Source organism: Sphaerodactylus townsendi, linkage group LG06 (genome assembly GCF_021028975.2).
Source record: "Sphaerodactylus townsendi isolate TG3544 linkage group LG06, MPM_Stown_v2.3, whole genome shotgun sequence".
Taxonomy (NCBI): domain Eukaryota; kingdom Metazoa; phylum Chordata; class Lepidosauria; order Squamata; family Sphaerodactylidae; genus Sphaerodactylus; species Sphaerodactylus townsendi.
The window spans coordinates 97,277,965-97,293,612 of record NC_059430.1 but is presented as its reverse complement, the minus strand read 5'-3'; the positions used below and the strand labels follow the sequence as shown (position 1 = coordinate 97,293,612).

At 45.1% G+C, this 15,648-nt stretch overlaps 1 protein-coding gene across 3 annotated transcripts in view; it reads left to right on the top strand.

The window, feature by feature from the left end:
* DLGAP3 (DLG associated protein 3) overlaps positions 1-15,648 on the top strand; it is a 61,624-nt gene that overhangs the window by 27,307 nt on the left and 18,669 nt on the right. For all 3 annotated transcript variants that reach the window (XM_048500459.1, XM_048500458.1, XM_048500457.1), the window contains exons 5-9: positions 2,230-2,473; positions 2,751-3,091; positions 7,789-7,874; positions 13,106-13,530; positions 15,335-15,426. In XM_048500459.1, the coding sequence (XP_048356416.1) occupies positions 2,230-2,473; positions 2,751-3,091; positions 7,789-7,874; positions 13,106-13,530; positions 15,335-15,426 (1,188 nt within the window). The remainder of the gene's footprint in view (positions 1-2,229; positions 2,474-2,750; positions 3,092-7,788; positions 7,875-13,105; positions 13,531-15,334; positions 15,427-15,648) is intronic.

Sequence of the window (15,648 nt, the reverse complement as noted above, 5' to 3'; positions counted from 1 at the left end):
GCCTTGCGTATGAAGGCCAAGTGCAACTTTTTCCTCTACTTCTTCGGGCTCTTTTTAGAAATATCCAGGACAGGCAAAATCATTTGCACCTTCTTGTATGTCTTGGAAGGTACCATGCTGCTACTTCTATAGAGCTAAGAAAATGCTATCATGAGATGGACTTCTGGTGCTGAACTGACAAGGCACATTTGGGCAGCAGGTCCATAATGGATTTACGCTACCTGTGCCTCTCTAATGGTACCAGACCTCTGGCCTGACATTGGAAACTGCTCCGAATGGCAGTGTTTAGTTGGGTTCCAGAAGGGCCATTCATGGTGCCCTGGGATGGTTCTTGGATGCTGTGCCTGGGACAAGTGCATGGCTGCCTTATCACATCTTTTTCCATCCTTCTTGAGCTGGTCCCACCTCACCAGGCATCACTTTTGCTTCTGCCTGCCCTGCCTGCCTGCTTTGCAAAGAAATACTAAAGCCCAAGCCAACCTCCTGCACAAACTAGCCAGTTTCTACAGGTTAGTGCAGAACTGGAATTCGAAGCAACTCAAGGGCTGGGCTCTTCAAAGCTTTCAGCATCTTTGAGGGTTGGCCTGCACTTTCTGTTGCTGCAGTTTCAGGACAGCAGGGAAACAGAGGGCAATGTTCCAAGTTAGTCCCAGAACACTGGGGGAAGGTTTTGCATGTCCCCATAAAGTAATTCTGCAGAAGAGGTGTGAGATACGCAGACTGCTCAGGTACTTTGTTCTAGCAGCCCTACATTTGGATCTGGGCAGCTGGATGAGGTAGGTTGTCCCGGACAGAGGCACTTGACTTCATCAACTTATGGAACTCATGACCACATGATGTCCCCTGGAGGGGGTGTATTTTTTTTTAAAAAAAAAGATTGGACATATATTTGAGTCTATCAATGTTTGCTATCCAAACAAATAAACTTTCCTATGACAAAAACTTAATATTTTAGTACCAAAGTATTAATACCAAAGCAAAGTGAACTTAGTAAATAAAATTATCATCGAAAGCATTCGCTGATTAATCTGTTTATTAAACCATTTCAAGACTAGACCCCTAGTTTCTATGAATCATTACTGAGCTGTGGTATTACAAACCAATCCCAGATGACCCCTGGTGATCAGCGGCTCAGGTGAGGTTGCTTCAGTTCAATCAAGCTTCTTGGAGTCTGCATCTGTGAATGTGAAACATGTAGATTTGGAGACACCCTGGCCATGTTGGTACACTCATCAAAGAGCTGGGATTGGCTGGAGGACATGCCACATGGGCACCACAGATCCAGGTTTGTTTACTGGTGATATGTAAACTGGATTTTATATAACCTGTGAACAGTCACCTGGAGGTTCAGGCAAAACATATTGGTATGTACTCTCTTTTTCTGATCAGCAAAATTTGAAACCTTCTTCCACTTTAAGGTGTCTGCCTCTGACTTCAATGGCTGTTCTGGTGGATAAATCACAAAAGTTGAAGGAAGGCTTTCATTTTGCTGGGTGGAATGGTGAGATACAGACCAGATTTGGGGCCCCTCTAGCAAACCCCCGGAATTTAGAAAAACAGAAACCAGGGAGGAGAACTATCTGGAAGTGATGCTGCCCCCTCCCCCACTTCTGCTGCTCTAGAAATTCCCCTAATCTCTGTTGTAAACACCACAGAGATTCAAGGAATTCCTAGAGTGTTGTAGGCAGTAACACAAAGTGACATCATAGCATCTGCACTGTTGTTCTCCTCACCCCGTTTCTTTCCCGCTACGAGGTCAAGTTAGTACAAACAGTGGAGTGCTGGAATGGGCGCTTTCCGGCCACAGGTGAACAATTGGCAACCTCAGGCTCTCCTTCTGCACCCTCCAGTAAACAATTTAGCATCTTTAAATAAAAGTCAGCATCGCTGAAATGTATTAAATAGTTTAGCATGTAGTTTTTAGTGATAATAAATCCATTAATGCCAATTCACTTGAAAGGCAAGCAGCATTCCTGTTTGACTGTATAAGCAGGACTTTGAAGGTCACACGTGAAAGGTCAGGCAATAAACTTGTTTGCCCACAAACCTAGGCTTAGCCAATATGAACCAATATCTTGGGGTTCTTGTGTATATTGTGGTCATTTTGCCCCCTTTGAGCAGTTCCCCCCTTCACCCACCCCCACATCCCTGAATACACAGATTTGATCTTCATCCACTCCCACCCTCTCTGCCCCTTTTCTCCTCTCCATTTTCTTCTCCTGTTTACAGATTAATGAAGAGCTGAACCACCAGTTTGAGGCTGTATGTGAGTCAGTTTTCGGCGAGGTGGAATCACAGGCCGTGGAGGCCTTGGATCTGCCCGGTTGTTTCCGCATGCGTAGCCACAGTTACCTGAGGGCCATTCAAGCTGGCTGTTCTCAGGATGATGATTGCCTATCTCTCTTCACCATGGCAACGACTACCCACCAGCCTGGCCAACCCCTCACCAGCAGCATCCTCAAGCCAAGCACCTGTAAGTGTCACCTTGTCTTGCTTGGACCCACAATGCATCATGTTTGGGGGTATCATGCAGGAAATGAAAGAAAGCCAAAGTAGGCAAAGTCTTCTGACAATCTTTTTGCTCTTGTTAAAAACCTGTGTACACATAAAACACACTTCCTGAAGGCAAAGGAGTATCACCATGTATGACATTACAGTTCCATCAGCCCAGTATGTACTTGTATTGGTATAGACCTCCCTTTTGAACTGACTCCACCCGTTTTTCTTTTCTTCTCTCCCAACATCTGCAGCCTTCAGTTACAGGAAAGCTCCACCTCCGCTCCCCGCAGGAATCAAAGCCAAGCCCCTCATCTCTGTCACAACACAAAGCAGCACCGAGTCCCCTCATAACAGCTTCCTGCCCAGAGAGGTCGCCAGAAGTCCTTCGTGGTCCAAAGAGACCTCCAAGCGCTGCAATTCTACCGACAGTTTGGAAAGCACTAAGATCACCGCCATGTCCTTAGACTTGCCTTCCATCCAGCCCAGGACTGCCCCTAAGCCCTCCACTCTCATCATAAGAACAATTCCAGGGAGGGAGGAGCTGAGAAGTTTGGCACGGCAGAGGAAATGGCGGCCGTCCATCGGAGTTCAGGTGGGTGCAGGATAGAATTGAGCTTGCAGAGAGTCTGGGCAGCTTTTGGAGGAAAAGGGAGGAGGGGTGTAAAGCTCATTTTGGTGGCCCAGAAAAAGAACACGGGGTCTTGTCTTATGCTGCGTCTGGTGCGTTCAGCTTGAATGGAGTGTGTACCACAGAATGTGGTGTCTAGGGTTGGATTAGGTGCCTTGAGGGGATGCTTTCTAACCACTTGCTCCTGTTAATCTAATTCTGTAATGTCTTGCTAGCAAAGCAGCAGCAGGTCACATTACAGGATCATAAGTCCTTGTTGCTATTTAAACATCCAGTGATCATTCTCCACAGGGGACAATGTCTGCATTTGTTTTCAGTGATCTTGTCCTCCTGAGCACAGAGAAGAATTGTCTTCTTTTTTGCCAAGGTCTTTTTAGAAGGATATATTGGATGGATAGGGATGTTTTTCTCAGCCTTCAGCTCAAACAAGCAACAGAAAACAAGTCTGAAGAGGTAAACCCAGATGGGCCATCTCTATACAGAAATGAAAAGTCCCATTTGGTCACAATCTGGTTCATGAAACGATTCCAGCTTTTGATAACTACAGCAATGATCACAGGAAAGCCAGGTTCGAGGCAAGCACCTTGGTTCATATGCGTTCTGTCACTTCTCTCTTGTTGCTCGTTTTAATTTTTATTAGGCTCATAAATTTGCATTTCCTTCGCTCACCATTAGTTTGTACTTCATTAGTGGGCCTGTCCCTTGTCAATTAGAATCAAACCAGGTGTTCCAAAGAGAGGCTAAGTGAAGTTCAGGCAAGTGTATTCAAGCAGCACAGCCAAGGGGGCAGGCTGGTGAAAAGGAAGTGTCTAATCCGAATTCATGGTTTGTGGCGGCTTGTTTGACAAGGTCAAAAAAATGGAGGCTTGAGAGCACCGGCTCCCGACGAATCACTCAAAGCTGACGCAAAATGAATCAATTAAGCCCTGGCCACCATTCCGCAAAGGTGAGGCATGAAGGTGTAATGTTCCTCAGAGGAAAGTGATATTTTGCACACTGTTCAAGTAGTTCAAAAGGCCCTGTTTATACTTTCTGTTGCCTGGAGCCGGACTGGATGCTTGGATACATAGCTGGGGCAACTGATGCCATCAAGGATTGTCACTTTTCTACCAGCTCTGCTCCTGGGCCTTCAAAACTGACCTGATTTACGGGAATTTGGCAGCGAATATTTTCATGTCGTGCAAGCAGAGCTGCTAATGTCTTTACCTGCCCTGGGTCACAAGACTGAGACTTAGAGCAGCACCGTGCACTGCAGACATTAGAGAGTTATAATGCATCGATTTTGTGAATCAACCTGTTGCTAAGGGTAGGGAAGAAGGTGAGGGGGTTGCTTTTTGCTGATCACTGGGCAAACCTACACTAGCAGTAAATGGCAAGAAAAGCATCATGTGCTGCTAAATTTTTTGGTTTCAGCACATTGGAACAAGGTCAGTAAAAAAGCTGGCAACCATGAATAAGAAAAGACTGTTAAATTTTGTCAAAGAGAAGGCTAATCACCTCAGGGACCCAAGAATGGTGCCGAATGGCAGGGAGCAGGCAAGGCTCAGTCAAGGCAGAATTCTGCTGATAGTGGTCCACATCAGATTCTGAATCTTCTTAGATAGGCCTGGACCTTTTGCAACCCAAAAGGAACTTTGGCCTGAAGAGTTCTGACATAAGTAGGGTTGCCAACTTCCATACGTAGCCTGGGGATCTCTTAGAACTACAACTGAATTCCAGACATCCATTCCTTTGGGTAAAATAGCTTCTTTTGGAGGGTGCCTCTGAGCTGCACCCCAAATCTCCAGGATTTTTACCCCCAGGAATTGGCAACCCAAAGAAATGTAGGAAAATATCAAATTAAATGGATCATAACATCACTAGTACTGTGTTAGAATATGCTGTCCTTACAATGCACTAATTGACATATCCTCTTTCTAGTTATGGCGTTTCACTTCTTGTCGGCATTTCTCAAACAAATAGATATGTTTCATGAAATGCAGCACAGAAGAGAACTTGTTGTGATTAAATGGTTAGGATGTTGCACAAAGGAGACACAGGTTCAAATTCTCACTCTTGCCATGGAAGCTCACCAAGTGCTCTTAGGTCAGTCATTCATTCTCAGCCTAACCTACCTCGCAGGGTTGTTTTAAGGATAAAATGGATGAGCAGAGAACCACGTATCCTGCCCTGAGCTCCATGGCAGAAGGGTAAAATAAAAATTAACTTTAAAAAAAGCAATTAAAAAAATCTTAACACAAGATTTTACTTGTGTTGTCACCTTTTTTTTTTCCATCGGTTCAGCTTCTGTGTCATAAAATAGCAACTTGCTGGGAAAAAGAAAGCCAGTAAAGCTTTTCCTAGAGATGGTGCAGAGGTGACAGGAAAAGCTTCAGCTGTTTAATGTCTTGTGCATGCAGGCGACAATTTGAAAGCCAGCACCAGGCCAAATAAAAACAATATGGCAACTCTCAAGCCGTCTAATCCAACTTGCTCCTTCATATAAAATATCTATCCAATTTTCCCTTGAAACCCCTGAGGCAGCAGATTCCTTGTACTCAAGCTTCCATTTATCAATTGGAGGAGGGATGGGTCTGGCATGGATCCCAACTGAAAGCAAATGGAAAGCAGTAGGTAGGAATTTGCCTTCCCCATCCAGGATTGATTTTGCTGGTCTCATACAAGCATGGGGGAGGGGGGAGGGAGATGTGATCTGGTGGAGAAAGCCAAAAGAAAGAGTCCAGAATCATATGTCTGGTTCTGAACTCTGGCCAGTCTGTGTGGATCAAAAAATGCACACAATGGGGCCACTCAGAAGTTTCTACAAAGCTGAAGGAGCCGGCAGGTTTACAGAAAAATGTGATGCCTAAAAAGAAAAGAAAATATAAAAGCGATGTCTGCAACACCATGGCGAAAACAAAATGACATTTGGGTTGCATTTTACTGAAACCGTGGCATCTGATGTGCATCCACCACCAGGAGATGCAAAGAGTAGGAGATAGAAGCAGGGGAGAGGCCACAGGAGTTGCAAGAGAAAGGGAAGGAGACCTGGGAGGGGAAGGGAGGGGAGGAGGGAAAGGAAGCAAGGGGTGGAAAGGGGGCAGCCGTGAAGGAAAGAGGGAGCCAGGTTAACTGGGAAGAGGAAGTAGGGTCTAGTGAATATCGCAGAGGGAGGCAACAAGTGGGTGGGGAGTGGAATGTCCCCTCCTCTGTGTGTCCCCCTACTGTGATATGTATTATCAAACTCTTAAGATACCAAATGGCTAGCCAAATAACAGTGTCCATATTCTGGTATTCAAACAGCATGGACACAACAGCCACACATGCGAGGGTAAAATAACGTTAAAAAAGAAAACACTTTCTCTGCCCAGCATTAGTTTCTTGGGCTGAATCATGTCAATCTCCCAAAATATGAATTGGATCCTTTGAATCTGCTCAGCTAGGGAGATGTTTTCTCCAGTGGAAATAATCTTTGCTTGATGCAAAGACACTTGGAAGAGCATGGTGCGCTCGGCAACGTTCCTTCTGCTGGAGGAAAGCTCCTCCCCACCCCCCACCCCCCCAAGCAGAAGGAACCTGCAGAATCCAGCCCTGTGTCTCTTGGGGTCCTCATTTGCCCCCATTCTGTGGCCACTGACAACAAAAACAAGTTGATGCAAGAATTTTTTTAAAAAAATGAGTTGAGGTATGTAATCTGTTTCGTTGCCAGTTTTCGGAGCACAGGCACTAAAAAGAGAGAGAAAGAGAGTTGGAACGGATACTAAGTGACGCAAGTGAAATGCTTGCTGAGGGCTTTGCCATTTAGGCCAGAGAAGCCGTGTTCTTCCATGAAGGCTCCCTTGAGGATTTTGGGCTGTCATGCTCCTCTCTTCCATCCAGCCTGGCTTGGCGATAAGACCTGGGCCTTTGAAGTTTACTTGGCATCCTGGGGGAAGAAGGGATGAAATGAAAGGCCAGGGTTCCATAGCGCTTGATCCCTGCTCTCCGCTCCTAGAGTTTATCTGGATTTTCTTTTGCATCTGGCGCTTCAAATTTAAAACCCACATCTTGGTTTGCAAGACTCTTCCACGCAGCTCTGGCCTCAGTTCTGACTCTCTCACCCATTCCTGCCATCTATAAATCCTTATCTCTGTTTCTTTGTCTCTCTGTCTTCTTTTTAATTACTTCTTGGTCAACATAACCATCTGGTTATTGCTTTTTGAACTTTCCTCCATCTCCATCCATTTTCTCCATCCATTTTTCTTCTGGGTGGTATTATTCTTATCCACTTTTTCATCTTCTTCTTTAACTCACTCTTCCTTTGTTTTTAATTTATTTCCCTTTTTTCCTATTCTATCCCTTGTTCTCACTGTTCCCTGCCCTTGCTCATTCTTTTATTCTTTCCTCTGCTTGCTTTTGTACTTCCATCTTTTTATTTCTCATTCTCCTTCTGCTGTTATTCTCCTTCTGCTGTTATTTTCCTGCTGATGGTTTTTATTTTTTCACCTCTCTGTCTCTCAATTTCCTTCACTGATCCATCCTTCTTTGGCTGCCCCTCTCTGTTTTCCACACCTTCTGCTTTTCAACCCACCTTCCTTGCCTCCATTTCTGGATCCATCCCTTTCCTCTATTGTTATCTTGGTCTATCCGCTTTCTCTTGGCATCCTTTCCCTTTCTTTTCTTCCCCTGTAACTCCTAAACAGGTGGAAACCATCTCTGACTCTGACACAGAAAGTAGGAACCGCCGGGAGTTCCATTCCATCGGAGTACAAGTGGAAGAAGATAAAAGGTACCACAGGTTCAGCATCATCCTTCAAGAAGTGTCTTTCCCTGATCTGCAGGCTTAGCAACCCCTGGCTATTGTGCCTTGTTGTTACCACCCGCGGGCCTGGTTCTGAAATCAATATTCACTGCACAGACTTTTGTCAAGAATCCAAGCTAGAGAGGCCCGGCAATTCTGGCTTCTAACAGCTGGATTATCACAGTGGCTCATAAAGCAAAGGCACAGAGGTATCAGGCTCTAGCAGATGCCCATGCAATGACAGATGAGGTAGAGAGGGACTGTGGGTCAGTTTCAGAACCTCCGTTTTGCATGCAGTTCAGTCTCTAGCATCTCCAGTGGAAAGGATCAAGTAGACAGTAAAGGGAAAGCTTTCTACCCAAGACCCTGGAGAACCACTCAGAGCAAATAAGACTGACCTTGATAAACCAACAGTCTCACAGGTGTCAAACTCACGGCCTTCCAGATGTTATGGACTACAGTTCCCATCATCCCCTGCAAGCATGATGGGAACTGTAGCCCATAACATCTGGAGGGCCGCGAGTTTGACACCTATGGCTAACTCAATATAACGCAACTCTGTGTGTTCAATAGCAGTGCGCCGCTTTGCATGCACAGTGTCCCAGGTTCAATCCCTGGCATTTCCAGGGAGAAGGACCACTGAGCAGGTTATGGGAAAGCTGTCTGAGATTTGATTTGGTTGACGCATCTCAGAGCAGAGCTATATTCTTTCTAAAGAACATACAGCGACCATCCAAAACAACCCCTTGTCACATTTCCACTTCTACAATCCGTGTCTTGGCATCATCATTATTTATTTATTTTGCTTCATGTATACCCCATCTTTTGCCCCAAGGAGGACTCAAGGCAGCTTATACCATTCTCCTCCATTTTATCCTCACAGCAATCCTGTGAGGTAGGTTGGGATGGATTTGTGCAGCTCGCCCGAGGTCAAACAGCGAGCTTCCATGGCATAGTGGGGATTCAAACCTGGGTCTCCCAGAACATAGTCCATCACTTTAGCTGCTACATCATACTAGCTGAATGCTGGTGTAGGCCTTGCCCACATCAGCAGCCACTCTAAGTTAGAGCACAAGGGCAGGAAAGCAAAATAAGCTGAATCCCAGCTAGGTGTTGTCATGACAGAAAAACCCTAAAGGGGTCCCATTTTCAGGGGCCAGCCTGTCTTCTTTGTAATGTTTTGCCCTGATCACAGGGTAATGAGACAGATATCCCATTCCTACTTCATCCAGCATCTCTTGCGAGGGGGAGGGGATCCAAAATCTACAACAGTAGATTTCAGATAGACAAAGGGAGTCCTATTTCACACACAATGGTGAATTGACTGGTGGAACTCCCTGTTATGGGATGCGGTGACAGCCACTGGCTTGGGTGCATTTAAAAGGGGGAATTGGAGGATAGAAGCTCAGGACTATCACTGTCTGTGAGCCATGAGTGTCACAGGGAATCTGTCAGTTTCAGAGGCAGAATTTCTTTGAGGGCAGATTCTGGAAGGACTGTTGTGTGCCTGCGAACTTCACTGTGGTATCTGACTAGATGGGATGCTGACCCGAACAGGCCTTGGGCCAGATTCAGCATGACTGAATACTATTAGTACATACTGTACTATAGTACATAGTACTACTGTAGAAGGAAGTTTTTGCCAGTGTAAGTGCGCATGCATGTGTGCATGCAGTGGGCATGCCGGCTTTACATGCTTTCCTAAGTTCCTCAATGCATCAATGCCCATGTCTTTCCATTCAGCTCGCTGCATGGTCACTTTAGTTGCAAAGCAGGCAAAGTGACCACTGTCTAGCGATTCCATTTCTTAATTCAGCAGGGGACTGGCTGGCATGTTCTCTCTCTCTCACTTGCTTGTTCTAGTCCTTCAGAATCCATCCAGTGCTGGTTGCCATAGAAACAAGCCAACCAGCATGAGGAAGAAGGAGCACACATCTTAGTGAAAGAACAGGAGGAGGCCTCTGTTTGCTGGCTTGGTTGAAAGATTTTGAGTTACATCCCCTAGTGGTTCGTCTCTGAAAAGAGAGGTGCCAGTCCAAGCACAGCTGACACTACTGCCTTGCCCTGCTTTGCTTCCTTCCCTGTCTCCTGCATGTTCCGTGTAGGCTGTGGGTACTCTGCACATGCTCGGTGAGACCACTGCACCCTGTTTTGTAAAACCGAATTCAAGACTGTGCCCTGGAGCAAGCAAAGTCCCATTTTGGCCTTCTTGTTCCACCTCAGAAAAAACCAAAGAAAAGAAACACTCAATGAAAATGAAAACGATTCCAGGTAGACAAAGTGAAGTCTGATAGATAAGATTCGTCAATGAATTACCCTTTGTTCAACAGCTACTGCAAGGCTATTTCAGAACTGTCTTGCCCCAGGGGAGAAGAGAGAACACAGAGTAGATAACCTGATTGAAGAGACTCGGCAGGAACAGAGCTGGCGAGACCATCTATTTAAGCTGTCGATTAGTTTGCGACAAGCATGGAAGGCATTTTTTAACCCCAGCAGGATAGTTATCCTTGGTGCATTTATAGTACATTGCCTCAGGCATTTTTTCCAGAGGAGATGCAATTCTCCCTTTCTCTCTTTCTCTCTCTCATGAGTTTTGCATTGGCGTTAGCTGTCTCGTTTGGATAATATGTATTTTTTTAAGTGGGGCTTTGCATCCGCCGCGTGGCTTTTTCCTCTTTGTTTTACAGTCTTATTTGAGTCACCCTGACTATCTAGTGACAATAATGAATACAGACAAAGAGAGGTGCAGTCCAATATAGATGTTTTTATAATAATCATAACAAGAACTAATAATGCAATTAAACACAGAAAAGGGTTTATATGGCTTAGCACAAAATGTATTTATTTACTTAGCTTCTAGTCTGCCTCTTTCTCTGAAGGTGGATTATGCCATATTAAAACAATGCAAACAAGAACAGTACAATACATGCAGTAAAAATGCAATATAACTGGATGACAAAAAAATAAAGATACAATAAGGTAGTATAATGCTGTAATAAAATTGCCTAACGTTTTTCGCAGACTTTAACACTATAATCTTATTACCTTTATAAAAATACAGAGGTCAGCATGATGTCAGGATTATCAAAGGTCTTTAAATATATGTGATATCTCCCAATGTTACTATTAAGTCCCAAGGGAAAGTGAGACCATTGTTCCATCTGAGATTGCTCTCATGGTCTCTCTGCATATTGCAAAGTCCTTGTGTTTGTTGGGGAAAAACCTGAGAAGAGATCCCAAAGGCACCTGGTGGGCCAAAGAAGAGATCCCAAAGGCACCTGGTGGGCCACTGTGGGTAGCAGAGAGCTGGACTAGATGGACTCTGGTCTGATCCAGCTGGCTTGTTCTTATGTTCTTAAGATGCATCACACATGAGATGTGAGTTTTGTGCCTCCCAGACACCAACAAGCTCTTTTTCGTGTGGCCACAGCAGGTGGGGAGAAGCAGCTGCAGCTCACCAAACTGCCCCATGGAGCCATTGTTGACTCTGTTGTGAAGTGTACATGTAACTACGTACGTAATATTACTTTTACAACGGAGCCAAATACCGCTCTGTGGGGTGGTTTATGGACATGAAAATAGCAAGAGGGGAAAGCAACAGCCGCTTTTTCTGATGTGCTGTGCTCACAAACAGAAAAGAGCTGAGGTGAATTGGGGGGCCCAAAACTCCCACTGCACATCTGATGAGAAAGTCCTGGTGTTGTTCCCCATAAGCACAAGAACTTTGTAATGCATAAATAGATGGATCTTTGTATTGTCGAAGGCTCTCACAGCCAGAATCACCAGGGTGTTGTGGGTTTTCTGGGTTGTATGGCCGTATTTCAGTAGCATTTTCTCCTGATGTTTTGCCTGCACCTGTGGCTGGCATTTTCAAAGGACCTGAAGATGCCAGCCACAGATGCAGGCAAAATGTCAGGAGAAAATGCTACTAGAACCTGGCATACAACCCGGAAAACCCATTAACAACACTTATCAGGCAGGTTTTCTTCAGATGCTCAGGAACTCCATACTTATCAGCTCTTCTTTCAGCACATGGCCAATTGGCCATGCTGAAAGGGGCTGATGGGAATTGTAGTTCCTGAACATCTGGAGAGCCGCAGGTTCCCTACCCCTGCCCTACATAGATCTTTGTTCAGTAAGTATACAACAGAGTGTGGGAACAGCATCCCTGTGGTGGTCCAGTAATGATAATTTACATAGGTGCTAGAACTCTAAGGCAAAATGGCAGATTCACTATTAGTAAAAATCACTAGCAATTTAAAGGACTAGCTCCCTGCCCTGCTGATCTTATAAGAAGAGCTATGGCAGAGCAGGGAGGCCTTTCAGTGAACCCTACATTTTCACACATTCATGCACACTGCTGCTGGGCATTTATTCGTTCCTTGGCACGTGCGCACACACACACACACACATATGTATGTATGTATGTATGTATGTATATGTATATGTGTGTGTATATAGATAGAGAGAGAGAGAGATGTATATATATGTATATGTATATAAGTGTATATGTATATGTATGTATGTATATGTCAAGGAATGAATAAATGGCCAGCAGCATATATATATTCGTTTGATATTGAAATGCCTGATGCAGTTTACAACCAATAGGTGAAAGTTGGGACGTTAAAACGTAAAAATATGAACAAATCATAAGAACTATACAAAGATTTAACAATTTATGTACAAGCCCCTAGATTAAGTGACACGGGGACAGCCTGGCAGGAAAGGGAGGTTTTCACCTATCTGCTCCAGGAGCAAAGAGTCACAGTTTCATGACCTCCGAAGGGAAGGAGTTCCCTTAATGTTGGGGCAACCCCTGAGAAGGCTCTGCTCCTGATAGATGCCAATCTGATGTCAACTTCTGATGGTATTTAGAGCAGGACTTCTTGTGGCAGTGAATTCTAATGTTTAGACAATATATATTGCAAGTATTCTTTTTTGTCAGTCCTGACCCAATCACCTGTAATTTTTGTTGGGTGAGCTGTAAAACTCTGATGAACTTGGCAGTGTTCCACTCAGCTAGGTCCTACTATTCCTGTTCGATCAAGTCTTCTTCCACCAGAGGAGGGCTTCTTCCAAAGGCAGAGATTCTCCATAGGATGCTTCCTTCACCAAATCAAAGACAGAAAATTATCTTGGTTCCCTCCCTTCTTGCAGTTTCTCCTTTTTCAGACACTTCTCAGAAGGCATCTAACCCCTTCTCTTTCCTGATCCAGGCGAGCTCGATTCAAACGATCCAACAGCGTGACAGCCGGTGTGCAGGCTGACTTGGAACTTGAGGGCCTGGCTGGGCTGGCAGTAGCCACGGAGGATAAGGCCCTTCAGTTTGGTCGCTCCTTCCAGCGACATTCTTCTGAGCCTGAGTCCACCCGACAGTACTCTGTATACAAAACGGTACATACTCAGGGCCAGTGGGCCTACCGGGAAGACTACCAGATGCAGTATGACACCGTGGAAGTGCCACGTCAGAACTCTTGGATGGACAGAGGTTCACGCAGCTTGCCCGATTCTGGCCGAGCGTCACCTTGCCACCGGGATGGCGAGTGGTTCATTAAGCTCTTGCAGGCAGAGGTGGAGAAGATGGAAGACTGGTGCCAGCAGATGGAACTGGAGGCTGAAGATTATGATCTGCCAGAAGAGTGTAAGTCTCAACAGTCAGGAGTCCCTCTGGGCTGCTGTCTTCCCTCTCACAGCCAAAATGGTCCAGTGCAGGGGTCTTCAACCTGCGGCTCTCCAGATGCTCATGGACTACAAATCCCATCATCCCCTGCCAGCATGGCTGATGGGATTTGTAGTCCATGAACATCTGGAGAGCCGCAGGTTGCAGACCTTTGGTCCAATGGATGTAGGGAACCAGAAGCCAAGCAATACCATTGTGTTCCTGTATGCATGAGGCATTGGCTGCTGGATCTTCCCTCTTCAGAGGGCAGGAAGTCCCCCGGGATAAAATAAATTATCAGCACCTTCAATTGCCCACTGCCACTTGCAGCAGCAGTGGAAGAAAAAGAACAGCAAGGTCACATGCAACTCATAGGGTTGTTCTAGGCATCACCTGAAACTCTATGGTAAAACTATAGAGTTTCCAGAAATTCCTAAAGTTACCCTATGTTTCTTCTAATGTGTTACCAGAAGCAATGCAACTCCTCAGCTTCCATTTCCCCATGCACAGTCCTGCGGCTATGTACCAGGCACTGCCAGACACACTTAGAGGCTAAAGGAACATGGCAAAGAGAGGAGGTTGCCTTGCCACCATTGACATGGGGTGATTTAGGTTGCTTTGAAGGCTTTAAATACAGTAGCAACTAATAATTGAATATACAATGAGCAACATTCCAGAAGTGGCTATTCAAGCATTCAGTTCACACACCCCACCATCTGAAGTAGTTCAAAATAGTACAGGAGAAACTAAAGTGCCATTCTCCCATGTGATGTCTAGTTGTGGCCAGCAATTACCGGTTGCCATGGATAATGCTAATATTAATGGGTTGGACCCTATAACTCCCTTCCACTAAGATGGATCCTACAACTTCCTTTTACTCCAACGGAAAACAAGTTTCTCTGAGAGAGAATCTTCTTTCATGAGACAAGGAAAGGAAAATTTCAAATCAAATCAAATACCTTTAATGGCATATAAATAGTTCAGCATCAACATCAACACCACAAGACAACAGCCTTTACAACTTCGGACGAAAGGAAAATTTAACAGGGGATAGTTCTAGGATCCAACCCAACATTTTAACTTCATTTGATGCTTCTCTTTTTAATTGTCGCTCTGGGTTGTCAAAGGCTTTCATGGCTGGATTCAACTGGTTCTGGTGGGTTTTCCGGGCTGTGTGGCCGTGGTCTGGTGGATCTTGTTCCTAACGTTTCGCCTGCATCTGTGGCTGGCATCTTCAGAGGTGTATCACAGAGGAAAAACCACTACTGCTACTGTATTTAAAACCTTCAAAGCAACATAAATCACAGAGTGATACACCTCTGAAGATGCCAGCCACAGATCCAGGTGAAATGTTAGGAACAAGATCCACCAGACCACGGCCACACAGCCCGGAAAACCCACCAGGACCAACTGTCACTCCGGGCTTCATTGCTCTTAACAGGGAGGCAGTTTTAATATTGTCTTTACTTTTTATTTGGGCTAAGAAGTAACTGAGGAGCTCTTCCAGGGAAGAAGACTGGCATGTCAGCTTTAATAAAAGTACACACGTATACTGTTTTGAAAAAACAGAAAAAAATTCTTAGACAATTTTTGCTTTTCTCACAAGGTGATCCTATGCATGTTTACTCCTGCATACGTACCACTGAGTTCAGTGGGCCTTATTCTGTCATACATGCATACAGGACCACGACCGTAGTTTTGAAGAGTCGCAGGTACAGAGGGCCACTGGAGAATGTGTAAGGTGCCTTCAGGGTTGTAGCTGTCATTTCTCTGTATGTCTTCACAGTCCTTGAGAAGATCCGTAGTGCAGTGGGAAGTGCTCAGCTCTTGATGTCTCAGAAAGTGCAGCAGTTTTACCGACTCTGCCAGCAGAACATGGTGAGTGGATCTTATTTTGTGCCTCGATTTTTTAAATGCCTTCCGGATTTTACAGGTTGATTTGTGCTGTCCAACTAGATTGTAATTTTTGCTTCTCGTCTTCCAGGGACTCCAGAACATGTCTTTTGACCCAGAAAGGCACGTCCCTGGGGAAAACATAATGTATAGTTGAGTCCTTATTGATTCTCACTCTAATTTCAGTGTGGATTAAAAGGGGGTGTT